This window comes from Pristiophorus japonicus, unplaced genomic scaffold (genome assembly GCF_044704955.1).
Source record: "Pristiophorus japonicus isolate sPriJap1 unplaced genomic scaffold, sPriJap1.hap1 HAP1_SCAFFOLD_442, whole genome shotgun sequence".
Lineage (NCBI taxonomy): Eukaryota > Metazoa > Chordata > Chondrichthyes > Pristiophoridae > Pristiophorus > Pristiophorus japonicus.
In genome coordinates this window covers 453,035-480,663 of record NW_027254334.1, presented here as the reverse complement: position 1 = coordinate 480,663, position 27,629 = coordinate 453,035, and the positions used below count along the sequence as shown (strand labels likewise).

The 27,629-nt window shown below is 49.7% G+C and overlaps 1 protein-coding gene across 1 annotated transcript in view; it reads right to left on the bottom strand.

Moving 5' to 3' along the window:
- Nucleotides 1–8,062: 8,062 nt before the first annotated feature.
- The window catches only part of LOC139251759 (beta-1,4 N-acetylgalactosaminyltransferase 2-like), a 182,029-nt gene continuing 162,462 nt past the window's right edge, over nt 8,063–27,629 (bottom strand). Inside the window, exon 7 of the mRNA XM_070873298.1 lies at nt 8,063–8,202. Within this exon, the coding sequence (XP_070729399.1) occupies nt 8,063–8,202 (140 nt within the window). The remainder of the gene's footprint in view (nt 8,203–27,629) is intronic.

Here is a 27,629-nt window from a genome sequence, read left to right as displayed (position 1 = left end):
CAGATCAGCCATGATCGTATTGAATGGCGGAGCAGGCTCGATAGGCCGAATGGCCGACTCCTGTTCCTATTTCTTATGTTCTTATGTTCTTAAGTGGTTTTGGGGATTCCTGGTATGAGTGAGGAGAGATAAAGTTACAGGACATGAGAGCTATCCTTGGTGATGTGGGACCTGCACCGGTTCAGGATCTTAATAAGTTTGCCCAATGGTGGTGTAATATTCTGGGATGGTGGCAGTCAGGGAACATATCAGAGAAACAGAGGGATCAAACGATTCTGCGAGCTTTAGGGAATCACCGGAAAAAGGTAGTAGGTTTTGAAACAACTTCCAGGGCTCTGCTTGGTCAAATCATAGCTGCAATCTTTGGTGCTCACTCAGGGCCACAGTTAATAAAGCGGCTTGCATTATTACCAGGTGTAAAGTCCTGTCCCCTCAGTACAGATTCACACGAGACACATAATGAAGTTATTACACAACTCTCGAATGCCACACTTGCCTGAGACCTGTCCTTATATACCTGTCTGGGACAGGTATCCAGTGTCTCCTGCAAGTGCACCCTGGTGGTAAGGTAAGCTTATGGTTACAGGTCATCTATAGTTACAGTCATGTATAGCATGGTAATATACAGTTATGTACAGTAGTGTGAGATACATGACATCACCCTCCCCCAAGGTCTTATTGTTTTTATAGGTTCAGTCTCTCAGGTGGTCTATGCTCGTCTTGGGGGTTGTGGTTCAGTTGTTTGCCTTGGTGCCTGTTTTTCTTTCGGTGTGTTTGCTGGTATCTCGCCTGGGCTGTCTGTTTCGTTCAGTATGATTGTTGGTGTCTTGCCTGGACTGTCTGTTGGGATTGCCCTTTCCTCAGGCTGTTCCCTCTGTCTGTCAACCAGGTGTGGTTTGAGTTCCACATTGTATTCTGCTTGTAGTTCAGCAGTGTTGTTGGTAAATTCATGAAGAATGTTCCCAATATTGGGGAAGTCCAGAACCAGGGGTCACAGTCTAAGGCTAAGGGGTAAGCCATTTAGGACCGAGATGAGGAGAAACTTCTTCACCCAGAGATTGGTGAACCTGTGGAATTCTCTACCACAGAAAGTTGTTGAGGTCAATTCACTAAATATATTCAAAAAGGAGTTGGATGTAGTCCTTACTACTAGGGGGATCAAGGGGTATGGTGAGAAAGCATGAATGGGGTACTGAAGTTGCATGTTCAGCCATGAACTCATTGAATGGTGGTGCAGGCTCGAAGTGCCGAATTGCCTACTCCTGCACCTATTTTTTATGTTTCTATGTTTCTATGACTTAGTCTACATGCCTCCGGCAGGTTTGGCCATTGTCTATTTGTATCACCAGTAGCCTGTTTCCTTCCTTGCCTGTTACTGTCCCTGCAAGCCATTTGGGACTCCTGCCATATTTTATCACAAACACTTTGTCCCCTATCTCATTCCACCTCCCCCTCGAATTTCGGTCATGGTACTCAGTTAGCTTACAGCGCTTTGCCTCAACAATTTCATGCATGTCTGGGAGGATTAATGAGAGTCTTGTCTTTAAGGTGTGTTTCATCAATAGTTGCGCGGGGGGAACTCCAGTCAATGAATGCGGATGAGATCTGTATGCCAGCAGCAGTCACGACAGGCGGCCCTGCAGCGTGGGACCTTGGATTTTGAGCATGCCTTGTTTAATGATCTGCACTGCTCGCTCCACCTGGCCATTGGAGGCCAGCTTGAACGGTGTCGTCCTAACGTGATTTATGCTGTGGTCACTCATGAAATCTTGGAATTCTGTGCTGGTGAAGCACGGACCATTATCACTGACCAATACGTCAGGAATGCCGTGTGTTGCGAACATGGTTCCAAGGCTCTCCACAGTGGTGGAGGTGGTGCTCGAGTTTAAGATCGTGCATTCGATCCACTTTGAAAATGCATCTACAACTACGAGGAACATTTTGCCCATGAATGGGCCCATGTAGTCTATGTGCACCCGCGACCACGGTTTGGTGGGCCAGGGTCAGGGGTTCAGGGGGGCCTCCCTGGGGGCATTACTGAGTTGGACACAAATGGTGAACCGTCGGAAGCAGAGCTCCAAGTCCGCGTCAATGCCAGGCCACCAGACGTGGGATCTGGCTATGGCCTTCATGAGAATGATCCCGAGTGCTCGCGGTGGAGCTCCCGGACAAATGCCTCTCTGCCTCGCAGAGGCATAACTACTCGGCTGCCCCACATCAGGCAGTCTGCTTGTAGTGACAGCTCATGCATGCGCCTATGGGAGGGTTTGATCTCCTCGGGGCAGGCATCGCGAGCCTCTGCCTAGTCACCAGTTAAGACACATCTTTTTACTCGGGATAACGTGGGGTCACTGGTCGTCCAGGCTCTGATTTGGTGAGCCGTCATGGGTGAACCTGTGGACTCAAAGGCATTGATTGCCATGACTATCTCATAGTCCTGTTCGTCAGACCCTTCTGTGGTCACCAGGGGTAGCCTGCTAAGCATGTCGGCACAGTTGTCTGTGCCTGGTCTGTGCCTTATGGTGTAATCGTAAGAGGCTAGCATGAGTGCCCACTGTTGAATGCGCACCAAGGCATTGCCGTTTATTGCCTTGCTCTCAGATAGCTGGGACGTGAGGGGCTTGTGATCGATTTCTAACGTGAACTTGGCCCCGAAAAGGTATTGGTGCATCTTTTTGACCCCGTACACACACGCGAGCGCCTCCTTCTCCATCATTCCGTACCCGCGCTCCGCCCGCAAAAGTGGCCTGGAGGCATAAGCTATGGGTTGTAATTTACTCGCACTATTGACATGTTGTAAAACACACCCAACCCCGTACGCTGACGCATCACATGTAAGAACCAGCTTTTTTCCTGGGTCAAAGAAAGCCAAAACACTGTTGGAACACAGAAGGTTGCGTGCCTTGTTGAAGGCACGTTCCTGGGTGTCCCTCCAAAACCAATCGCACCCCTTCCTGAGTAGCACGTGGAGAGGCTCCAGCAGCGTGCTTAAGTTCTGCATAAAGTTCCCAAAGTAATTGAGCAGCCCGAGAAAGGCGCGCAGTTCTGAGACATTCCGTGTGGATTTATTCGGATGAGAGGTTACGGAGCTAGGAAATGCACAAAGGATAGGTTTGTTGAGACATGGTCCCGGTGGTTAAAAGTTGTAATGCCTTTTTTTTTAAAAAGCCTTTGTGGGTCTCTCGAGGTGCAGGCTGGGGGAGTACACTCTCATTGTCCTTGGTGTAAATTCTTGGTACAAAAGCTTCTAGCTCAGTAAGAGGATTTTTTTTGATAAAGAGTGACAGTACAATAGTTGAATTGGGATTTTGAGATATTTCAGGTAATCTCTTGATCAACATTTTGGGTGTATTGGAAAAATCTTGGGTTTGGAAGCCTTTTAATAAAATTAGAAAACAAGTACTTTACATTCTGTGATCTGTGAATCACCATAAGCATAAATGAGAAGTCCGTGTAACACACAGATTTGTCCAGTTCAGAAGCCCACACAAATATTCTCACAATGCTTAAAGGATGTGGAATGAAGTATCCCGGAATGCTTTCCAGAATCTTAAGCAGTCCCTCACTTCAGCACCAGCCTTGGGATTACCAGATTACACTAAGCTATTCAACTTATTTGTGCATCACAAGTCGGGTTTTGCACAATCTGTTTTGACTCAGTTACATGGGGACAGGCAGCGACCGGTAGCATATTTCAGTACCCAACTAGACCCAGTGGGACGCGGACTATCGGGATGTCTTCCTTCGTTGGCAGCAGCTTATTATGCTATGCAACAGGCTCAGACAATAACTCTAAATCATCAGACCATTTTGTATATCCCACACTCTGTCGAGATTTTACTTACTAAATGTGCCACCCAACACCTAACCTCCGCAAGAACCACTAAATACGAGGTCGAACTGTTATCAAATCTGAATCTTATCATCAAAAGATGCACTACCTTAAATCCAGCCACTCTACTCCCCACGGAAGACGACGGCGAACCCCATTCATGTGAAATGGTAACCAAATTAGTGACTAAACCACGTATCAATCTAACAGATGTACCAATGTGTAACCCTGATCTAGTGTACTATGTTGACGGATCAGCCTTACGAAATGATAGGTGCCAACCTAGAGCGGCTTATGCAATTGTAACTCAGTTTAATGTTGTCGAAACAGCCTCTCTTCCAGACTCCTTTTCAGCCCAACAAGCCGAATTGTTTGCGTTAACTCGAGCCTGTATTCTGGCTGAAGGACACACAGTTAATATCTACACTGACTCCAGGTATGCTTTTGGGGTATCACATGACTATGGACAAATTTGGAAGATTCGCGGGTACCTGACTTCTTCAGGAACCCCTATCAAAAATGCAGAACAAGTGGAAAATCTCCTGCGAGCCATTCAATGCCCCTTAAAACTTGCCATTATCAAATGCCAAGCACATACAGGCCAGTCGAATGAGGTGGCACTTGGGAATGCCAGAGCTGATAATGCAGCTAAGTCAGCAGTTCTGTCGAAAGGGGGGATGCAGGTGTCATTGTTCCCACTAAGGAAAAATAATTGCTCAGACCCGCCACCCACTATTAATGACGTGCTGGCCTTTCAGACACAGGCCAGTATGGAGGAGGTGGTGACCTGGACGAAGGATCAATGTTATAAAAATCCAGAAGGAATATGGGTTCACCATGACGGCCGCGTGGTGGCCCCTAGATCCTTACTTCCATGGATTGCCCGATGTGTTCATACATTCACACATGCAGGCAAAGGGGGATTGGCAGATTATATTTTGGCAACTTGGTATGCACCAGGTATTTCGGCAATTGCAAAACAAATCTGTGAAAATTGTGTTACCTGTCAGACAATGAATCCGGGTAAGACGGAAAAAGTAGAATCTGCCTCCCACCCAAATCCAGTCGGGCCTTTTGTACATTTACAAATGGATTTTATTGAATTACCTATGTGTATGGGATTCAAGTATGTATTAGTTATTGTAGATGTGTTCTCTAGATGGATTGAAGCCTTTCCATGTAAAAAGGCCGATGCCACTACTGTTGCTAAATGTTTGTTAAAAGAAATTGTACCGCGCTTTGGAATCCCTGCTAAGCTTTCCAGTGATAACGGGTCACATTTCACGGGAACTGTTATAAGAGAAATGTGTAAAGCTTTACAGATTAATCAACGTTTTCATTGCAGTTATCATCCACAATCAGCTGGACTTGTTGAAAGATATAATGGAATGCTTAAAAATAAGCTGGCAAAACTATGCAATGACACTGGACTGAAATGGACAGAACTGCTGCCCTTAGCTTTGATGGTAATGCGATCTGCAACCAACAGAACAACAGGCCTGTCACCGCATGAGATAGTTATGGGACGTCCCCAACGACTACCTTTTACAGCACCATTTACTGCAAAACAGATGGACATCCACAAAATGGAGGAAAATATGTTGAATTATTGTATTGCACTAACCAAATGTATTTCCAGCTTTCATTCACAGGTAAAGGAAGCTCAAGTCAAGCCAGCGGAAGGGAAGTGTCATAACCTGGAGCCAGGGGAATTCGTTTACATCAAGATTTTTAAAAGGAAAAGCAGTCTACAGCCAAGATTCGAAGGACCATACCAGGTCTTGCTGGCGACCGATACTGCAATCAAGGTAAAGGAAAGACCAACATGGATCCACGCATCCTATTGCAAACGGGCACCCGACCAGGAGGAAGGGACGAAGGAATCAGAGGAACAGAAAAAGGAAGACTGAATAAGGAACTGTATGGACTATGGGGACTGATGGTGCTGGGCTTGACAGGGTTTTACTTCACATTATTGATTACACCAGGGGTACAGACCCACTACCGAAGGGAATTGCACGTAAACGTATTTATGGCACTGAGTCATAGGTATGCTCAAGAAAGAAACTTGTCGAGTTGTTGGATATGTTCCCATGTACCTGTCCACTCCAGGGGGGGTATTCACCTGAGATCTGTCCCCTTTAACGAATCAGAAATGGTAGAATGGTTGACAGTGCAAAATAGGACAAAACTAACTAAGGGGCCAGAAATGAAGGAGCAAACAGAATGGAAGTCGGCAGGGTATAAACTCACAGCCTTCCAGGGATGGTACCAGCCCAATTATGATAATAACCATCAGCCTCCCTTCCTAAGCATTACTCCCAGAACAAGAAATCCTGAAGGTATAATATGCCAAGTGAGTAATGAAACTAAAGAAATGGAAATGGAGAGACTGTACAAGATCAGAATGGATTGAGTTGTCCTTGTGAAGGACAAAATGGGGGAATGTGGAAATGTATTTTTATCTAAGCTGATACCATACGGTATTTGTGTGCCTTTTGATTAAAATGGAGTCCTGGCCCTTCCAGAACTTTCTACATTTTAGCAGCCAGCTTGCATAAACAGCTAAACCTGCTGTTAGATGGCTGATGGTTATCAGACAGCTAGGAGACAAGTCATGCTGAGACAAGTAACCCCACCATGGTGCTCTCCTATTGTCTACACTACAGGAGTTCCATGTCACCCCACCCTTATCTTCTAGCCATTATCTCTTTCCTTTACCTCATCCATTTGAAGCAAACAGGTAAACTGACCAGGAAATTGGATAATCCTGACACAATACAAGACAGGTGATAGCCCATTACCTATGACTCATGGAGTAATGGCCGTTTGGCTTTCTGATAACCCTGACAAAAGGAAATATCTTGACACCATGTCAGGACCAGGATATAGTAATTAACTCTTTATCTGTATTCACTGACTGTGAGACAGAGCAATACACAGGGAGAGGCCAGAACTTGGGTTTTATTGTATAAATATCTTGTTAAACTGAACCATTGCGGAGGTGTTCATTTAGCCCTTGACTGAGTGAAACCTACCCCTTGCGAGCAAGTAAATTAAAAAGGAAACTTCTACCGGAGCTGTAAGTGTCGGAGTCATTCTTTTCGGAGGTCGAGATTTCGACAGTGCCAGGTGAATTGCTTCAGTTTTGGACTCTGTTGGGCGGATTCAATCAGTGGCAATCCATCTGCCCAAAAATTCAACCTCGGGTGCGAGAAACAGGCACTTGGATTTCTAAACTCTTAGGCCTACCCGAACCAAAACCGCTTTAGTACTTCCTCCAAATTACGGAGATGGGAGTCAGTGTCCCTGCCCGTGATAAGTATGTTGTCTTGAAATACAACAGTCCTCGGGATGGACTTGAGCAGACTCTCCATGTTGCGCTGGAATATGGCAGCTGCCGACCTGATGCCGAATGGGCATCGATTGTTCATGAAAAGGCCTCGATGTGTGTTGATGGCGGTGAGTAGCTTGGACTCCTCGGTCAATTCTTGCGTCATATATGCAGATGTGAGATCTAGTTTTGAGAAAAGCTTTCCTCTAGCCAATGTGGCAAATAAGTCCTCCGCTCTGGGCAGCGGGTATTGGTCCTGTAGGGAGACTCTGTTTATGGTAGATTTGTAGTCCCCACAGATTCATACGGATCCATCAGGCTTCATGACTGGGACGATGGGACTTGCCCAGTCGCTAAATTCCACGGGTGAGATAATGCCTTCCCGCAAAAGCCTGCCCAGTTCATGTTCAATCTTTTCCCTCATCACATAGGGCACAGCTCTAGCCTTGTGATGGACCGGTCTAACATCCTGTGTTATGTAGAGTTTGAATTTAGCCCCTTTGAAGGTGCCCACACCTGGCTGAAAGAGATGTTCAAATCGACTTAGAACTGTTGAGCAGGAGGTCCGTTCCTCTGATGACATGGCGTGAACATCATCCCATTTCAAGTTTAGTTTTGCCAGCCAGCTTCTCCCCAGCAGTGCTGGGAGATCTCCGGGGACAATCCACAGGGGAAGTCGGTTCACTGTCCCTTTGTGTGTGACTGAGAGCATGGCGCTGACGAGAACTGGGACGATTTCTTTGGTATAGGTCCTTAGTTTGGTGTCGACCCTTGTGAGTTTTGGTCTGTCTCTTTTGTGCGGCCACAGTTGTTCAAATTGTTGAGCGCTCATGAGAGATTGACTCGCTCCCGTTGAGTAGGACCCTCATCATTATTGGAGGCGTCTTGTTGTAGGATCAGTAGCCATTGATCGTGTTGACCCGCTGCACATCGGTGTCCCGGGTACCGTCCCCATCTTCTTCTGGTCCACTTTTCGACCCTTCCGATTCGTATACCAGCCGAGCTGCCGTTTTTCTGCACATGTGGGCCAGATGCCCTGTATGGTCACAGTTTCTGCAAACAGCATGCTGAAATCGACACCCCCTTGATGAGTGCCTTCCTCCACATCTCCAGCACAGACCACTTCCATTGTTTCCAAAGAATGAGCTGTGTCTGGCTGATTTCTCTTGAGCTTCTCTCAGTTTGTAGTTGATTGCTTGCATTGTGGGTTGATAAGGTGTGAACGGCTGTTCATGTGGCCCTTGATGGCTTCTGGCATCACTGCCTGCTGTTGAGGGCCTGCTCTCCTGCCTTTGTCTGTTTGTGGGGGTAGCAGCTTGTTTCACGCTGTGAACCCTTGTTCCGATGTTTCGTTAGTTGTCGTACCCGCAGTGTAGATCAACCTCGTTTCTTCTTCTCCTGCCAAGAATGTCTGTGCAACCAGTGCTGCTGCCTCTAGGGTCAAGTTCTTGGTTTCTATGAGCTTTCGGAATATGCCTGTGTGGCCTATGCGTTCAATAAAAAAGTCTCTCAGTACTTCTTTCCTTAGTTCATCGTAGAACTCACATAAGCTAGCCAACCTCCGAAGTTCTGCCACGAAGTCGGGTATGCTCTGGCCCACACAGCGTCTGTAGTTGTAGAACCTGTGTCTGGCCATGTGTAGGCTGCTTGCTGGCTTCATGTGGTCTTTTACCAGTGTGCTCAACTCTTCAAACGACTTGCTTGCTGGTTTCTCGGGTGCCAGCAGGTCCTTCATTAAAGCGTAAGTTTTCGAGCTACAGCTGGTCAAGAGATGGGCTCTTCTCTTGTCTGCCTTGTCGTCGCCTAACCAGTCTTTGGTTACAAAGCTTTGCTGGAGCCTTTCTATAAAGTCCTCCCAATTATCTCCAGCATTGTATTTTTCAGCTGAGCCGTTGTTCGCTATTCTGTGGATTCTGTAATCCCGTAACTCGTCACCACTGTAAAGTCCTGTCCCCTCAGTACAGATTCACACGAGGCATGTAGTGAAGTCAAGGTCACTCTGGACCTGCACCTTTATTTCACAGCTCTCGAATGCCACACTTGCCTGAGACCTGTCCTTATATACCTGTCTGGGACAGATATCCAGTGTCTCCTGCAAGTGTACCCCTGGTGGTAAGGTAAGCTTGTGGTTACAGGTCATCTATAGTTGCAGTCATGTATAGCATGGTAAGATACAGTTATGTACAGTAGTGTGAGATACATGACACCAGGGGAAGGACCCAGGGAAGCGGGGGAACATATATTCCAGTTATGTAAAAGTTTGGGAAGTAATTGGATTGATATCAGTCATTACGGCGATGATACACATAGAGACCATTTTGACTCTCCTAACCCCTTCAGTCGTTCTGGAAGTAGTTGCCTGGGGCGGGGACGATGGTTTTGGTAAATGGTTGGCGAGGGTAGAAAGCTTGTGTCAGAGAGCTGCAGGAATCTCAGTCATGGAAGTGAGACCGGGGTTACAGCGATGGAAGGCAGAAGGGCCGGAGTGGATGAATCCCGCGAGGAGTCGCATAAAAGGAGCAAGACCAGATGGTGCCTGGATCCAGACCCGTCAGTTGATAGAGGACAGAGATAGACTGGCTAAAGAATTAGAAAAGTTAAAAGAAAAGTTGAAGAATGAGGAAAGAGAAGCTGGAGTCACAGACAGGAATGATACCTCGGTTCAGTTGCTGAGGTCGGGGGTAGATTCTGCAGGTGAGGGGGAATTGCGATCGGGATGCCGCACCTCAACCACACATGTCGTTTCTTTCAGACCCTTACTTCAGGATAGGGATGGCCATACCCTTATCGCAGCTTCTGTGGACGGGCAGTGGGTAATGGACACAGGGTCTGCTGGACAAATGAAGGGGCTCCTGGAGGAAGGGGATTCCCCCCTTCAGAGACAGTTCCCCAACACCCCAGATACACGAGGAGCAGTTACTGAACAGTCAGAGATGGAAGCAGTGGGAGAAGCTTGTTTAGAAGCATTTAAAGTTTCTGCAGGAATGGGCTGTCTCAGAACTGATGAGATGTTCAGTGAAACGCTCAAATGTGGGAGTTACAAACATGATCTTAAAGGATGTGAAATAGAAGTTGGAGCGTTGCAAATGTCGAGAGAGGAAATGATAGCAGTTCCGAAGGGTGAACTGAGAGAAGGACTGGGTCTCTCGACTGACTATTCAGCATTTCTGTCATCCTTTACTCTATGTTGTTGCACTTCTCCCATAAAGCAGAGACAATTGTGAAAAACCTTGCCGAGGGCAACAGACTTGGTCGAAGACACCGATTGGGAGTTTACATTTCTGAATGTAAACAGCATGAAATTGATACTATGCAGGCCGGGGAGCAGGGGGAGCAGTGTGGCAGCCTGGTCCAGCAGTCTGTGCGCCTCCGGCCTGCGAGAACCACCGGAGCAGGCCGGGGAGCACAAGGAGCAGTGTGGCAGCCTGGCCCAGCAGTCTGTGCGCCCCCGGCCTGCGAGCACCACCGGAGCAGGCCGGGGAGCAGGGGGAGCAGTGTGGCAGCCTGGCCCAGCGGTCTGTGCGCTCCCGGCCTGCGAGCACCACCGGAGCAGGCCGGGGAGCAGGGGGAGCAGTGTGGCAGCCTGGCCCAGCAGTCTGTGCGCCTCCTGCCTGCGAGCACCATCAGAGCAGGCCGGGGAGCAGTGTGGCAGCCTGGCCCAGCAGTCTGTGCGCCTCCGGCCTGCGAGCACCATCGGAGCAGGCCGGGGAGCAGGGGGAGCAGTGTGGCAGCCTGGCCCAGCAGTCTGTGTGCCTCCGGCCAGCGAGCACCATCGGAGCAGGCCGGGGAGTGGAAGGAGCGGCGTGGCAGCCTGGCCCAGCAGTCTGTGCGCCTCCGGCCTGCGAGCACCATCAGAGCAAGCCGGGGAGTGGAAGGAGCGGCGTGGCAGTGTACCACTCCAGGGAGCAGCACGTGCTGAAACAGGAGAACAATGGCAGTGAAAAGGGATGTCACCAAGGTCCAGGTCGGTAATTGGAGCGTAGACAGGTACAGCAGGAGCGGCGAGGTCAGGACGAAGGAGCGGCGAGAGACTGTAGAGGGACGTGATCGGGGCCCAGGAGAGGCATGGGGTCGGGGCCCAGGGGCAGCTCGGGCCGGCCCACACTGCGATATGTGTGCACTAGGTCCGTGCAGCAGAGCAGGTCTCCAGTCGTCCTGGTTAATCCTTGCTACTGGGCCAAGACCTCGCTCTGTCAAGCCTGTGTGGTGGCTGGTGTGCAACGGTCACCACACATTAAATAAATCCACACACAGGCATCTTCCATCCTTCAGGATTTAGTCGGACCTGGAATTTTATGTCCATCATTGAAACACCTGTGAACTTTTTGATCTGGAAGCAAGTCATCCTCGATTAGAGGGACTGCCTATGATGGTGATGTACCTTGTTACTATGTGAATAATCATTTGATTACATTGTCTGTATGTTAAACGATTCAGAAAGTAATCAGCCACGATTTCAGGACAATGCCATTTTTAATCCTACATTGTCTGCATGTTAATTGTGTAAATGTACTATGCAAACAAATAAAGGTTCAAAGGCTTTTTAGGTATAAGAGATGGAACTGATTTTTGTCACACACACACGGACTGTTCACACACTGGAATCTTGAAAGGTGTGTCACAAGCAGCCACAGAACTCCGGGCAAGCTAGAGAGCTGCCTTTGTGAAGTATGTCAGTAACTTCCATACTGGGTTTGTTTAGTATGAATGTCTAAATAAAAGACCCAATCCTGCCTTTACTACAACTGAGTGTGTGCGTAATTGGATGTTTAAAGCAACGAAGCGAAAAGAGCAAGACAGCCTTACAACATCCAGTAGTGTGTCCCTGGTGCAAGGGTCAAGGATGTCTCAGAGTGGGTGCAGGACATTCTGAAAAGGGAGGGTGAACAGCCAGTTGTCGTGGTGCACATTGGTACCAACGATATAGGTAAAAAAAGGGATGAGGTCATACGAGACGAATTTAAGGAGCTAGGAGCTAAATTAAAAAGTAGGACCTCAAAAGTTGTAATCTCGGGATTGCTACCAGTGCCACGTGCTAGTCAGAGTAGGAATCGCAGGATAGCGCAGATGAATACGTGACTTGAGCAGTGGTGCAGCAGAGAGGGATTCAAATTCCTGGGGCATTGGAACCGGTTCTGGGGGAGGTGGGACCAGTACAAACCGGACGGTCTGCACCTGGGCAGGACCGGAACCAATGTCCTAGGGGGAGTGTTTGCTAGTGCTGTTGGGGAGGAGTTAAACTAATATGGCAGGGGGATGGGAACCAATGCAGGGAGACAGAGGGAAACAAAAAGGAGACAAAAGCAAAAGACAGAAAGGAGATGAGTAAAAGTGGAGGGCAGAGAAACCCAAGGCAAAAAAAAAAGGGCCACTGAATATAAAGGGGCTGCTGGAGGGGTCAAAACTAAAAATCATGGTTTAAAAACTAGTATTAAAACACTCTACCTAAACGCACGCAGCGTTCAAAATAAAGTAAATGAGTTGACGGCACAAATCATTACAAATGGGTATGATTTGGTGGCCATTACAGAAACGTGGTTGCAGGGTGGCCAAGACTGGGAATTAAACATACAGAGGTAGCTGACGATTCAGAAAGATAGACAAGAAGGGAAAGGAGGTGGGGTAGCTCTGTTAATAAAGGATGATATCAGGGCAGTTGTGAGAGACGATATTGGCTCTAATGGACAAAATGTTGAATCATTGTGGGTGGAGATTAGAGATAGTAAGGGGAATAAGTCACTGGTGGGCGTAGTTTATAGGCCCCTAAATAATAACTTCACGGTGGGGCGGGCAATAATCAAGGGAATAATAGAGGCATGTGAAAAATGAACGGCAGTAATCATGGGGGATTTTAACCTACATATCGATTGGTCAAATCAAATCTCACGGGGTAGCCTGGAGGAGGGATTCATAGAATGCATACGGGATTGTTTCTTAGAACAGTATGTTACAGAACCTACAAGGGAGCAAGCTATCTTAGATCTGGTCCTGTGTAATGAGACAGGAATAATAAACGATCTCCTAGTAAAAGATCCTCTCGGAATGAGTGATCACAGTATGGTTGAATTTGTAATATAGATTGAGGGTGAGGAAGTAGTGTCTCAAACGAGCGTACTATGCTTAAACAAAGGGGACTACAGTGGGATGAGGGCAGAGTTGGCTAAAGTAGACTGGAAACACAGACACAATTGTGGTGGCACAATTGAGGAACAGTGGAGGACTTTTAAGGAGCTCTTTCATAGTGCTCAACAAAAATATAATCCAGTGAAAAAGAAGGACGGTAAGAGAAGGGATAACCAGCCGTGGGTAACCAAGGAAATAAAGGAGAGTATCAAATTAAAAACCAATGCGTATAAGGTGGCCAAGGTTAGTGGGAAAATAGAAGATTGGGAAAATTTTAAACAACAGCAAAGAATGACTAAGAAAGCAATAAAGAAAGGAAAGATAGATTACGAAGGTAAACTTGCGCAAAACATAAAAACGGATAGTAAAAGCTTTTACAGATATATAAAACGGAAAAGAGTGACGAAAGTAAATGTTGGTCCCTTAGAAGATGAGAAGGGGGATTTAATAATGGGAAATGTGGAAATGGCTGAGACCTTAAACAATTATTTTGTTTCGGTCTTCACAGTGGAAGACACAAAAACCATGCCAAAAATTGCTGGTCACAGGAATGTGGGAAGGGAGGACCTTGAGACAATCACTACCACTAGGGGGGTAGTGCTGGACAGGCTAATGGGACTCAAGGTAGACAAGTCCCCTGGTCCTGATGAAATGCATCCCAGGGTATTAAAAGAGATGGCGGAAGTTATAGCAGATGCATTCGTTATAATCTAGCAAAATTCTCTGGACTCTGGGGAGGTACCAGCGGATTGGAAAGCAGCTAATGTAACGCCTCTGTTTAAAAAAGGGGGCAGACAAAAGGCAGGTAACTATAGGCCGGTTAGTTTAACATCTGTAGTGGGGAAAATGCTTGAAGCTATCATTAAGGAAGAAATAGCGGGACATCTAGATAGGAATAGTGCAATCAAGCAGACGCAGCATGGATTCATGAAGGGGAAATCATGTTTAACTAATCGACTGGAATTCTTTGAGGATATAACGAGCATGGTGGATAGAGGTGTACCGATGGATGCGGTGTATTTAGAATTTCAAAAGGCATTCGATAAGGTGCCACACAAAAGGTTACTGCAGAAGATAAAGGTACGCAGAGTCAGAGGAAATGTATTAGCATGGATAGAGAATTGGCTGGCTAACAGAAAGCAGAGAGTCAGGATAAATGGGTCCTTTTCGGGTTGGAAATCAGTGGTTAGTGGTGTGCCACAGGGATCGGTGCTGGGACCACAACTGTTTACAATATACATAGATGACCTGGAAGAGGGGACAGAGTGTAGTGTAACACAATTTGCAGATGACACAAAGATTAGTGAGAAAGCGGGTTGTGTAGAGGACAAAGAGATTTAGATAGGTTAAACGAATGGGCCAAGGTTTGGCAGATGGAATACAATGTCGGAAAGTGTGAGGTCATCCACCTTGGGGAAAAAAACAGTAAAAGGGAATATTATTTGAATGGGGAGAAATTACAACGTGCTGCGGTGCAGAGGAACCTGGGGCTCCTTGTGCATGAATCCCAAAAAGTTAGTTTGCAGGTGCAGCAGGTAATCAGGAAGGCGAATGGAATGTTGGCCTTCATTGCGAGAAGGATGGAGTACAAAAGCAGGGAGGTCCTTCTGCAACTGTATAGAGTATTGGTGAGGCCGCACCTGGAGTACTGCGTGCAGTTTTGGTCACCTTACTTAAGGAAGGCTATACTAGCTTTGGAGGGGGTACAGAGACGATTCATAGGCTGATTCCAGAGATGAGGGGGTTACCTTATGATGATAGATTGAGTAGACTGGGTCTTTACTCGTTGGAGTTCAGAAGGATGAGGGGTGATCTTATAGAAACATTTAAAGTAATGAAAGGGATAGACAAGATAGAGGCAGAGAGGTTGTTTCCACTGGTCGGGGAGACTAGAACTAGGGGGCACAGCCTCAAAATACGAGGGAGCCAATTTAAAACCGAGTTGAGAAGGAATTTCTTCTCCCAGAGGGTTGTGAATCTGTGAAATTCTCTGCCCAAGGAAGCAGTTGAGGCTAGCTGATTGAATGTATTCAAGTCACAGATAGATAGATTTTTAACCAATATGGGAATTAAGGGTTATGGGGAGTGGGCGGATAAGTGGAGCTGAGTCCACGGCCAGATCAGCCATGATCTTATTGAATGGCGGAGCAGGCTCGAGGGGCTAGATAGCCTATTCCTGTTCCTAATTTTTATGTTCTTATGTCAGTGTTTACAAGGGGTCTCCGGGAGTGTGGCAGTATTTACAGGGGGTCCCCGGGAGTGTGTCAGTGATTACAGGGGGTCCCTGGGAGTGTGTCAGTAATTACAGGGGCTCCCCGGGAGTGTGTCAGTGTTTACAGGGGGTCGCCAGGAGTGTGTCAGTATTTACAGGGGGTCCCCAGGAGTGTGTCAGTATTTACAGGCGGTCCCTGGGAGTGTGCCAGTATCTACAGGGGGTCCCCGGGAGTGTGTCAGTATTTACAGGGGTCCCTGAGAGTGTGTCAGTATTTACAGGGGCTCCCCGAGAGTGTGTCAGTGTTTACAGGGGGTCGCCAGGAGTGTGTCAGTATTTACAGGGGGTCCCCAGGAGTGTGTCAGTATTTACAGGCGGTCCCTGGGAGTGTGCCAGTATCTACAGGGGGTCCCCAGGAGTGTGTCAGTGTTTACAGGGAGTCTCTGGGAGTGTGTCAGTATTTACAGGGAGTCTCTGGGAGAGTGTGTCAGTATTTACAGGGTGTCCCCGGGAGTGTGTCAGTATTTACAGGGGGTCCCCAGGAGTGTGTCAGTATTTACAGGGGTCCCTGGGAGTGTGTCAGTATTTACAGGGGGTCCCTGGGAGTGTGTCAGTATTTACAGGGGGTCCCCGGGAGTGTGTCAGTATTTACAGGGAGTTCCCGGGAGTTTGTCCGTATTTAAAGGGAGTTCCCGGGATTGTGCCAGCATTTACAGGGGGTCTCTGGGAGTGTGTCAGTATATACAGGGGGTCCCCGGGAGTGTGTCAGTATTTACAGTGGGTCCCCGGGAGTGTGTCAGTATTTACAGGGGATCCCCGGGAGTGTGTCAGTATTTACAGGGAGTTCCTGGGAGTATGTCAGTATTTAAAGGGAGTTCCCGGGATTGTGCCAGCATTTACAGGGGGTCTCTGGGAGTGTGTCAGTATATACAGGGGGTTCCTGGGAGTGTGTCAGTATTTACAGAGGATCTCCGGGAGTGTGTCAGTATTTACAGGGGGTCCCCGGGAGCGTGTCAGTATTTACAGGGGGTCCCCGGGAGTGTGTCCGTATTTAAAGGGAGTTCCCGGGAGTGTGTCAGTATTTACAGGGGGTCCACGGGAGCGTGTCAGTATTTACAGGGGGTCCCTGGGAGTGTGTCAGTATTTACGGGGGTCCCTGGGAGTGTGCCAGCATTTACAGGGGGTCTCTGGAAGTGTGCCAGTATTTAAAGAGAGTCTCTGGGAGAGTGTGTCAGTATTTACTGGGAGTTCCCGGGAGTGTGTGTGGTGTATTTGGACTTTCAGAAGGCTTTTGACAAGGTCCCACACAAGAGATTAATGTGCAAAGTTAAAGCACATGGGATTGGGGATTGTGTGCTGACGTGGATTGAGACAGGAAGCAAATAGGAAGCAAAGAGTTGGAGTAAATGTGTACTTTTCAGAATGGCAAGCAGTGACTAGTGGGGTACCGCAAGGTTCTGTGCTGGGCCCCAGCTGTTTACATTGTACATTAATGATTTAGACGAGGGGATTAAATGTAGTATCTCCAAATTTGCGGATGACACTAAGTTGGGTGGCAGTGTGAGCTGCGAGGAGGATGCTATGAGGCTGCAGAGTGACTTGGATAGGTTAGGTGAGTGGGCAAATGCATGGCAGATGAAGTATAGGCCCCAAGTTTTGCCATGATTTGCTCCTGATTTTTAGGAGCAACTGGTGTAGAACGGAGTATCTTAGAAATTGGAATTCTCGCCATTTAGTTTGCTCAAGTTCTAGTCAGTTCGAACAGTTTCACTTTGGAACAGAATTATTTTTTCAAAAGGGGGCGTGTCCGGCCACTCACGCCTGGTTTCAAAGTTTCGTCAGTGAAAACTTACTCCAAACTAACTTAGAATGGAGTAAGTGAAGATTTTTGTACGCTCGAAAAAACCTTGTCTACACTTTAGAAAATCAGGCGTAGGTTACAAATCAGGCGTAGGGAATGGGGGAGGTGGCGTTTAAAGGGAAGTTTACAAACATTAAACACTTCAGTTTTACAAATAAAGAGCCATCATCAATAATAAATGATAAAAGCATCAATATATCAACCAATAAATCAATCAAAAAAAATTAATAAGAAATAATTTTTTTTTAAATCAATAAATAAAACATTTTCTACTTCCCGACTGCCGCATCGGGAGCCCCCTTTTTCTTCCCCCCCCTTTTCCTCCTCCCCCCTCCCCCTTCTCACCCCTCCCCCGTCACCCTCTTCTCCCCCATCCCTCCCCCTTCCCTCCCTCTGCTCCCCCCTCTCTCCCTCTACCCCCCTCCTACCCCTCCCCTCGCTGTCAGAAACACAGACACTGACAGAGAATGAGAGACACACAGACAGACAGACAGATAGATAGAGACACTGAAATAGACACACTAGGGGGGGCGGGGGGAAAGGAGATGGGGGGGGAAAGAAAAAGGGGGGGAAAGGAGAAGGGGGGAAAGGAGATGGGGGGGGAAAGGAGATGGGGGGAAAGGAAATGGGGGGGGGAAAGGAGAAGGGGGAGGGAGGCTGAACGGGCCGGGCCCGAGACTTCGGGCAGGGCCCAAGACTTCGGGCAGGGCCCGACCCCAGCACCAGATTTACAGGTAGGTGGCGTTGGGTCGGGTCGGGATCGCGGGTCGCGTTGGGGGGAGCGCGGGTCGGAGTCGGGAGCACGGATCGGGGTCGGGGGGGTGGTTGGAGGGAGGTCGGTTCGGTTCGGGTCGGGGGGAGGGAGGGAGAGGGAGGTCAGGTTGGGGAAAGGGAGGTCAGGTCGGGTCCAGTCGGGGGGGGGGTGGGGAAGCGGGAGTCGGGTCGGTGTCGGTGTCGGGTCCGGTCCGGAGGCGGGGGGGCGGGGGGGAGAGGGGGAAGCGGGAGTCGAGTCGGGTCCAGTCCGGGGGGTCGGGTTGGGTCCGGTCCGGGGGGGGGGGGGTGGGGAAGCGGGAGTCGAGTCGAGTCGGGAGGAAGCAGGAGCTGGCCGTGGGAGGAGCCTTATTCACGCAGCCCCAGTGAGGCCATTGGGCCAGGGCTAGGGGCTGCGTGCTTCGGGCCCCTCCCACACAGTTTTGGGCGCCTGGAGCTACTGCACATGTGCGCCCACTGCAGCGCGCATGTGCAGAGGTCCCGGCACTGTTTTCAGCGCAGGGACCTGGCTCCGCCCCCTACAGCTCGTGCTGCGCTGCGCCAAGCTGCAAACGACCTGCAGGGAGCTGGAGAATCTGGAAGTTTTTTTTAGGCACACTTTGTGGTGCAAAAAATGGGCGTCCAGGTCGGGACAGCGCCGTTCTAGGCGCGGCTCGAAACTTGGGCACATAATGTGGATAAATGTGAGGTTATCCACTTTGGTGGTAAAAACAGAGAGACAGACTATTATCTGAATGGTGACAGATTAGGAAAAGGGGAGGTGCAACGAGACCTGGGTGTTATGGTACATCAGTCATTGAAGGTTGGCATGCAGGTACAGCAGGCGGTTAAGAAAGCAAATGGCATGTTGGCCTTCATAGCGAGGGGATTTGAGTACAGGGGCAGGGAGGTGTTACTACAGTTGTACAGGGCCTTGGTGAGGCCACACCTGTAGTATTGTGTACAGTTTTGGTCTCCTAACTTGAGGAAGGACATTCTTGCTATTGAGGGAGTGCAGCGAAGGTTCACCAGACTGATTCCCGGGATGGCGGGACTGACATATCAAGAAAGACTGGATCAACTGGGCTTGTATTCACTGGAGTTCAAAAGAATGAGAGGGGACCTCATAGAAACGTTTAAAATTCTGATGGGTTTAGACAGGTTAGATGCAGGAAGAATGTTCCCAATGTTGGGGAAGTCCAGAACCAGGGGTCACAGTCTAACCGAGATGATGAGAAACTTCTTCACCCAGAGAGTGGTGAACCTGTGGAATTCGCTACCACAGAAAGTTGTTGAGGCCAATTCACTAAATATATTCAAAAAGGAGTTAGATATAGTCCTTACTACTAGGGGGATCAGGGGTATGGCGAGAAAGCAGGAATGGGGTACTGAAGTTGCATGTTCAGCCACGAACTCATTGAATGGTGGTGCAGACTCGAAGGGCCGAATGGCCTACTCCTGCACCTATTTTCTATGTTTCTATGTTTCTATGTGTGTCAGTATTTACAGGGAGTTCCCGGGAGTATGCCAGTATTTACAGGGGGTCTCCGGGAGTGTGCCAGTATTTACAGGGAGTCTCCGGGGGTGTGCCAGTATTTATAGGGGCTGCACTGGAGTGTGTCAGTATTTACAGGGGGTCCCCGGGAGTGTGTCAGTAGTTACAGGGGATCGCCGGGAGTGTGTCAGTATTTACAGGGAGTTACCTAGAGTGTGTCAGTATTTAAAGGGGGTCTCCGGGAGTGTGTCAGTGTTTACAGGGGGTTCCCGGGAGTGTGTCTGTATTTACAGGGGGTCCCCGGGAGTGTGTCAGTATTTACAGGGGTTCCCCGGGAGTGTCAGTATTTACAGGGGGTCCCCGGGAGTGTGTCAGTATTTACAGGGGCTCCCTGGGAGAGTGTGTCAGTATTTACAGGGGGTCTCCGGGAGTGTGTCAGTATTTACAGGGGCTCCCTGGGAGTGTGTCAGTATTTACAGGGGATCCCCGGGAGTGTGTCAGTATCTACAGGGGGTTCCTGGGAGTGTGTCAGTATTTACAGGGGATCCCCGGGAGTGTGTCAGTATTTACAGGGGGTCCCCGAGTGTGTGTCAGTATTTACAGGGGGTCCCTGGGAGTGTGTCAGTATTTACAAGGGGTCTCTGGGAGTGTGTCAGTGTTTCCAGGGGGTCCCCGGGAGTGTGTCAGTATTTATAGGGAGTTACCTAGAGTGTGTCAATATTTAAAGGGGGTCTCCGGGAGTGTGTCAGTGTTTATAGGGGGTTCCAGGGAGTGTGTCTGTATTTACAGGGGGTCCCCGGGAGTGTGTCAGTATTTACAGGAAGTACCCGGGAGTGTGGCAGTATTTACAGAGGGTCTCCGGGAGTGTGTCAGTGTTTACAGGGGGTCCTCGGGAGTGTGTCAGTATTTACAGGGGGTCCCCGGGATTGTGTCAGTATTTACAGGGGGTCCCCGGGAGTGTCAGTATTTACAGGGGGTCCCCAGGAGTGTGTCAGTATTTACAGGGGCTCCCTGGGAGAGTGTGTCAGTATTTACAGGGGGTCTCCGGGAGTGTGTCAGTATTTACAGGGGCTCCCTGGGACTGTGTCAGTATTTACAGGGGATCCCCGGGAGTGTGCCAGTATCTACAGGGGGTTCCTGGGAGTGTGTCAGTATTTACAGGGGATCCCCGGGAGTGTGTCAGTATTTACAGGGGGTCCCCGGGTGTGTGTCAGTATTTACAAGGGGTCCCTGGGAGTGTGTCAGTATTTACAAGGGGTCTCTGGGAGTGTGTCAGTATTTCCAGGGGGTTCCCGGGAGTGTGTCAGTATTTACAGGGGGTCCCCGGGAGTGTGTCAGTATTTACAGGTTGTCCCAAGGGAATGTGCCAATATTTACATAGGTTCCTCAGTAATGTGTCAGTATTTATAGGGGGTCCCCGGGCGTCTATCAGTATTTACATGCGGTCACGGGAGTGTGTCAATAATTACAGGGAGTCCCCTAGGGGTGAGTCAGTATTTACAGGGGTTCCCCGGGAATGTGTCAGTATTCACAGGGAGTTCCCGGGAGTGTGTCAGTATTTACAGGAGGTCCCCAGGATTGTGTCACTATTTACAGGGGGTCCCTGGGAGTGTGTCAGTATTTACGGGGGGTCCCTGGGAGTGTGTCAATATTCACGGGGGGTCCCTGGGAGTGTGTTAGTATTTACAGGTGGTAATGGGAATGTGTCATAATTTACAGGGGGTCCCCGGGAGTGTGTCAGTGTTTACAGGGGGTCCCCAGGAGTGTATCAGTATTTACAGGAAGTTACCGAGAGTGTGTCAGTATTTAAAGGGGGTCTCCGGGAGTGTGTCAGTGTTTACAGGGGTTCCCTGTGAGAGTGTTAGTATTTACAGGTGGTCATGGGAATGTGTCAGTATTTACAGGGGCTCCCTGGGAGCGTGTGTCAGTATTTACAGGGGTTCTCCGGGAGTGTGTCAGTATTTACAGGGGCTCCCTGGGATTGTGTCAGTATTTACAGGGGATCCCCGGGAGTGTGTCAGTATCTACAGGGGGTTCCTGGGAGTGTGTCAGTATTTACAGGGGATCCCCGGGAGTGTGTCAGTATTTACAGGGGGTCCCCGGGTGTGTGTCAGTATTTACAGGGGGTCCCTGGGAGTGTGTCAGTATTTACAGGGGGTCCCCAGGAGCGTGTCAGTATTTACAAGGGGTCTCTGGGAGTGTGTCAGTATCTACAGGGGTTTCCTGGGAGTATGTCAGTATTTACAGGGGATCCCCGGGAGTGTGTCAGTATTTACAGGGTGTCCCTGGGAGTGTGTCAGTATTTACAGGGGGTCCCCGGGAGTGTGGCAGTATTTACAGAGGGTCTCTAGGAGTGCGTCATTAATTACATTTGGTCACCGGGTGTATGTCAGTATTGACTGGGGGTCCTAGTAAGTGTGTCAGTATTTACAGGGGGTCCCCGGGAGTGTGTCAGTATTTACAGGGGGTCCCCGGAAGTGTATCAGTGTTTACAGGTTGTCCCCGTGAGTGTGTCAGTATTTTCAGGGGGTCCCCGGGAGTGTGTCAGTATTTACAGGGGGTCCCCGAGATTGTGTCCGTATTTACACGGAGGTCCCCGGGAGTGTGTCAGTGTTAACAGGGGGTTCTGGGACTGTGCCAATATTTACATAGGTTCCACAGTAATGTGTCAGTATTTATAGGGGGTCCCCGGGCATGTATCAGTATTTACATGCGGTCACGGGAGTGTGTCAATAATTACAGGGAGTCCCCTAGGGGTGTGTCAGTGTTAACAGGGGGTTCTGGGACTGTGCCAATATTTACATAGGTTCCACAGTAATGTGTCAGTATTTATAGGGGGTCCCCGGGCATGTATCAGTATTACATGCGGTCACGGGAGTGTGTCAATAATTACAGGGAGTCCCCTAGGGGTGTGTCAGTGTTTACAGGGGGTCCCCGGGAGTGTGTCAGTGTTTACAGGGGTTCCCTGTAAGAGTATTCGTATTTACAGGTGGTCAAGGGAATGTGTCAGTATTTACAGGGGCTCGCTGGGAGAGTGTGTCAGTATTTACAGGTGGTCTCCGGGTGTGTGTCAGTATTTACAGGGGCTCCCTGGGAGTGTGTCAGTATTTACAGGGGATCCCCGGGAGTGTGTCAGTATCTACAGGGGCTCCCTGGGAGTGTGTCAGTATTTACAGGGGATTCCCGGGAGTGTGTCAGTATCTACAGGGGGTTCCTGGGAGTGTGTCAGTATTTCCAGGGGATCCCTGGGAGTGTGTCAGTATTTACAGGGGGTCCCTGGGAATGTGTCAGTATTTACAGGGGGTCCCCGGGAGTGTGTCAGTATTTACAGGGGCTCCCTGGGAGTGTGTCAGTATTTACAGGGAATCCCCGGGATTGTGTCAGTATCTACAGGGGGTTCCTGGGAGTGTGTCAGTATTTACAGTGGGTCCCCAGGAGCGTGTCAGTATTTACAAGGGGTCTCTGGGAGTCTGTCAGTATCTAAAGGGGGTTCCTGGGAGTGTGTCAGTATTTACAGGGGATTCCCGGGAGTGTGTCAGTATCTACAGGGGGTTCCTGGGAGTGTGTCAGTATTTACAGGGAATCCCCGGGAGTGTGTCAGTATTTACAGGGGGTCCCCGGGTGTGTGTCAGTATTTACAGGGGGTCCCTGGGAGTGTGTCAGTATTTACAGGGGGTCCCCAGGAGCGTGTCAGTATTTACAAGGGGTCTCTGGGAGTGTGTCAGTATTTACAGGGGGTTCCTGGGAGTGTGTCAGTATTTCCAGGGGGTCCCTGGGAGTGTGTCAGTATTTACAGGGGGTCCCCAGGAGCGTGTCAGTATTTACTAGGGGTCTCTGGGAGTCTGTCAGTATCTACAGGGGGTTCCTGGGAGTGTGTCAGTATTTACAGGGGATCCCCGGGAGTGTGTCAGTATTTACAGGGGGTCCCTGGGAGTGTGTCAGTATTTACAGGGGGTCCCCGGGTGTGTGTCAGTATTTACAGGTTGTCCCAAGGGAATGTGTCACTATTTACAGGGGGTCCCTGGGAGTGTGTCAGTATTTACAGGAGGTCCCCGGGGGTGTGTCAATATTTACAGGGGGTCCCCGGGGGTGTGTCAGTGTTTACAGGGTGTCCGGAGGAGTGCGTCTGTATTGACAGGGGGTCCCCGTGAGTGTGTCGGTATTTACAGGGGATCCCTGGGAGGGTGTCAGTATTTGCAGGGTGTCCCTGGGAGTGTGTCAGTATTTACAGGCGGTCCCCGGAAGTGTGGCAGTATTTACAGGGTTTCCCCGGGAGCGTGTCAGTATTTAAAGGGGGTCCCCGAGAGAGTGTCACTATTTACAGAGGGTCTCTAGGAGTGTGTCATTAATTACATTTGGTCACCGGGTGTATGTCAGTATTGACTGGGGGTCCTAGTAACTGTGTCAGTATTTGCAGGGGGTTCCGGGACTGTGCCAATATTTACATAGGTTCCACAGTAATGTGTCAGTATTTATAGAGGGTCCCCGGGCGTGTGTCAGTATTTACATGCGGTCACGGGAGTGTGTCAATAATTACAGGGGGTCCCCTTGGGGTGAGTCAGTATTTACAGGGGGTCCCCGGGAGTGTGTCAGTATTCACAGGGAGTTCCCGGGAGTGTGTCAGTATTTACAGGGGGTCCACGGGAGTGTGTCACTATTTACAGGGGGTCCCTGGGAGTCTGTCAGTATTTACGGGAGGTCCCTGGGAGTGTGTCAATGTTCATGGGGTGTCCCTGGGAGTGTGTCAGTATTTACAAGGGGTCTCTGGGAGTGTGTCAGTATCTACAGGGGGTTCATGGGAGTCTGTCAGTATTTCCAGGGGATCCCCGGGAGTGTGTCAGTATTTACAGGGGGTCCCTGGGAATGTGTCAGTATTTACAGGGGGTCCCCGGGAATGTGTCAGTATTTACAGAGGCTCCCTGGGAGTGTGTCAGTATTTACAGGGGATCCCCGGGAGTGTGTCAGTATCTACAGGGGCTCCCTGGGAGTGTGTCAGTATTTACAGGGGATCCCCGGGAGTATGTCAGTATCTACAGGGGGTTCCTGGGAGTGTGTCAGTATTTACAGGGGGTCCCCAGGAGCGTGTCAGTACTTACAAGGGGTCTCTGGGAGTCTGTCAGTATCTAAAGGGGGTTCCTGGGAGTGTGTCAGTATTTACAGGGGATTCCCGGGAGTGTGTCAGTATCTACAGGGGGTTCCTGGAAGTGTGTCAGTATTTACAGGGAATCCCCGGGAGTGTGTCAGTATTTACAGGGGGTCCCCGGGTGTGTGTCAGTATTTACAGGGGGTCCCTGGGAGTGTGTCAGTATTTACAGGGGGTCCCCAGGAGCGTGTCAGTATTTACAAGGGGTCTCTGGGAGTGTGTCAGTATCTACAGGGGGTTCCTGGGAGTGTGTCAGTATTTCCAGGGGGTCCCTGGGCGTGTGTCAGTATTTACAGGGGGTCCCCAGGAGCGTGTCAGTATTTACTAGGGGTCTCTGGGAGTCTGTCAGTATCTACAGGGGGTTCCTGGGAGTGTATCAGTATTTACAGGGGATACCCGGGAGTGTGTCAGTATTTACAGGGGGTCCCTGGGAGTGTGTCAGTATTTACAGGGGGTCCCCGGGTGTGTGTCAGTATTTACAGGTTGTCCCAAGGGAATGTGTCACTATTTACAGGGGGTCCCTGGGAGTGTGTCAGTATTTACAGGAGGTCCCCGGGGGTGTGTCAATATTTACAGGGGGTCCCCGGGGGTGTGTCAGTGTTTACAGGGTGTCCGGAGGAGTGCGTCTGTATTGACAGGGGGTCCCCGTGAGTGTGTCGGTATTTACAGGGGATCCCTGGGAGGGTGTCAGTATTTACAGGGTGTCCCTGGGAGTGTGTCAGTATTTACAGGGGGTCCCCGGAAGTGTGGCAGTATTTACAGGGTTTCCCCGGGAGCGTGTCAGTATTTAAAGGGGGTCCCCGAGAGAGTGTCACTATTTACAGAGGGTCTCTAGGAGTGTGTCATTAATTACATTTGGTCACCGGGTGTATGTCAGTATTGACTGGGGGTCCTAGTAACTGTGTCAGTATTTGCAGGGGGTTCCGGGACTGTGCCAATATTTACATAGGTTCCACAGTAATATGTCAGTATTTATAGAGGGTCCCCGGGCGTGTGTCAGTATTTACATGCGGTCACGGGAGTGTGTCAATAATTACAGGGGGTCCCCTTGGGGTGAGTCAGTTTTTACAGGGGGTCCCCGGGAGTGTGTCAGTATTCACAGGGAGTTCCCGGGAGTGTGTCAGTATTTACAGGGGGTCCCCGGGAGTGTGTCACTATTTACAGGGGGTCCCTGGGAGTCTGTCAGTATTTACGGGAGGTCCCTGGGAGTGTGTCAATATTCATGGGGGGTCCCTGGGAGTGTGTCAGTATTTACAAGGGGTCTCTGGGAGTGTGTCAGTATCTACAGGGGGTTCCTGGGAGTGTGTCAGTATTTCCAGGGGATCCCCGGGAGTGTGTCAGTATTTACAGGGGGTCCCTGGGAATGTGTCAGTATTTACAGGGTGTCCCCGGGAATGTGTCCGTATTTACAGGGGCTCCCTGGGAGTGTGTCAGTATTTACAGGGGATCCCCGGGAGTGTGTCAGTATCGACAGGGGCTCCCTGGGAGTGTGTCAGTATTTACAGGGGATTCCCGGGAGTGTGTCAGTATCTACAGGGGGTTCCTGGGAGTGTGTCAGTATTTCCAGAGGATCCCCGGGAGTGTGTCAGTATTTACAGGGGGTCCCTGGGAATGTGTCAGTATTTACAGGGGGTCCCCGGGAGTGTGTCAGTATTTACAGGGGCTCCCTGGGAGTGTGTCAGTATTTACAGGGGATCCCCGGGTGTTTGTCAGTATCTACAGGGGGTTCCTGGGAGTGTGTCAGTATTTACAGGGGGTCCCCAGGAGCGTGTCAGTATTTACAAGGGGTCTCTGGGAGTCTGTCAGTATCTAAAGGGGGTTCCTGGGAGTGTGTCAGTATTTACAGGGGATTCCCGGGAGTGTGTCAGTATCTACAGGGGGTTCCTGGGAGTGTGTCAGTATTTACAGGGAATCCCCGGGAGTGTGTCAGTATTTACAGGGGGTCCCCGGGTGTGTGTCAGTATTTACAGGGGGTCCCTGGGAGTGTGTCAGTATTTACAGGGGGTCCCCAGGAGCGTGTCAGTATTTACAATTGGTCTCTGGGAGTGTGTCAGTATCTACAAGGGGTTCCTGGGAGTGTGTCAGTATTTACAGGGGATCCCCGGGAGTGTGTCAGTATTTACAGGGGGTTCCTGGGAGTGTGTCAGTATTTACAGGTTGTCCCAAGGGAATGTGTCACTATTTACAGGGGGTCCCTGGGAGTGTGTCAGTATTTACAGGAGGTCCCCGGGGGTGTGTCAATATTTACAGGGGGTCCCCGGGGGTGTGTCAGTGTTCACAGGGTGTCCGGAGGAGTGCGTCTGTATTGACAGGGGGTCCCCGTGAGTGTGTCGGTATTTACAGGGGATCCCTGGGAGGGTGTCAGTATTTACAGGGTGTCCCTGGGAGTGTGTCAGTATTTACAGGGGGTCCCCGGAAGTGTGGCAGTATTTACAGGGTTTCCCCGGGAGCGTGTCAGTATTTAAAGGGGGTCCCCGAGAGAGTGTCACTATTTACAGAGGGTCTCTAGGAGTGTGTCATTAATTACATTTGGTCACCGGGTGTATGTCAGTATTGACTGGGGGTCCTAGTAACTGTGTCAGTATTTGCAGGGGGTTCCGGGACTGTGCCAATATTTACATAGGTTCCACAGTAATATGTCAGTATTTATAGAGGGTCCCCGGGCGTGTGTCAGTATTTACATGCGGTCACGGGAGTGTGTCAATAATTACAGGGGGTCCCCTTGGGGTGAGTCAGTTTTTACAGGGGGTCCCCGGGAGTGTGTCAGTATTCACAGGGAGTTCCCGGGAGTGTGTCAGTATTTACAGGGGGTCCCCGGGAGTGTGTCACTATTTACAGGGGGTCCCTGGGAGTCTGTCAGTATTTACGGGAGGTCCCTG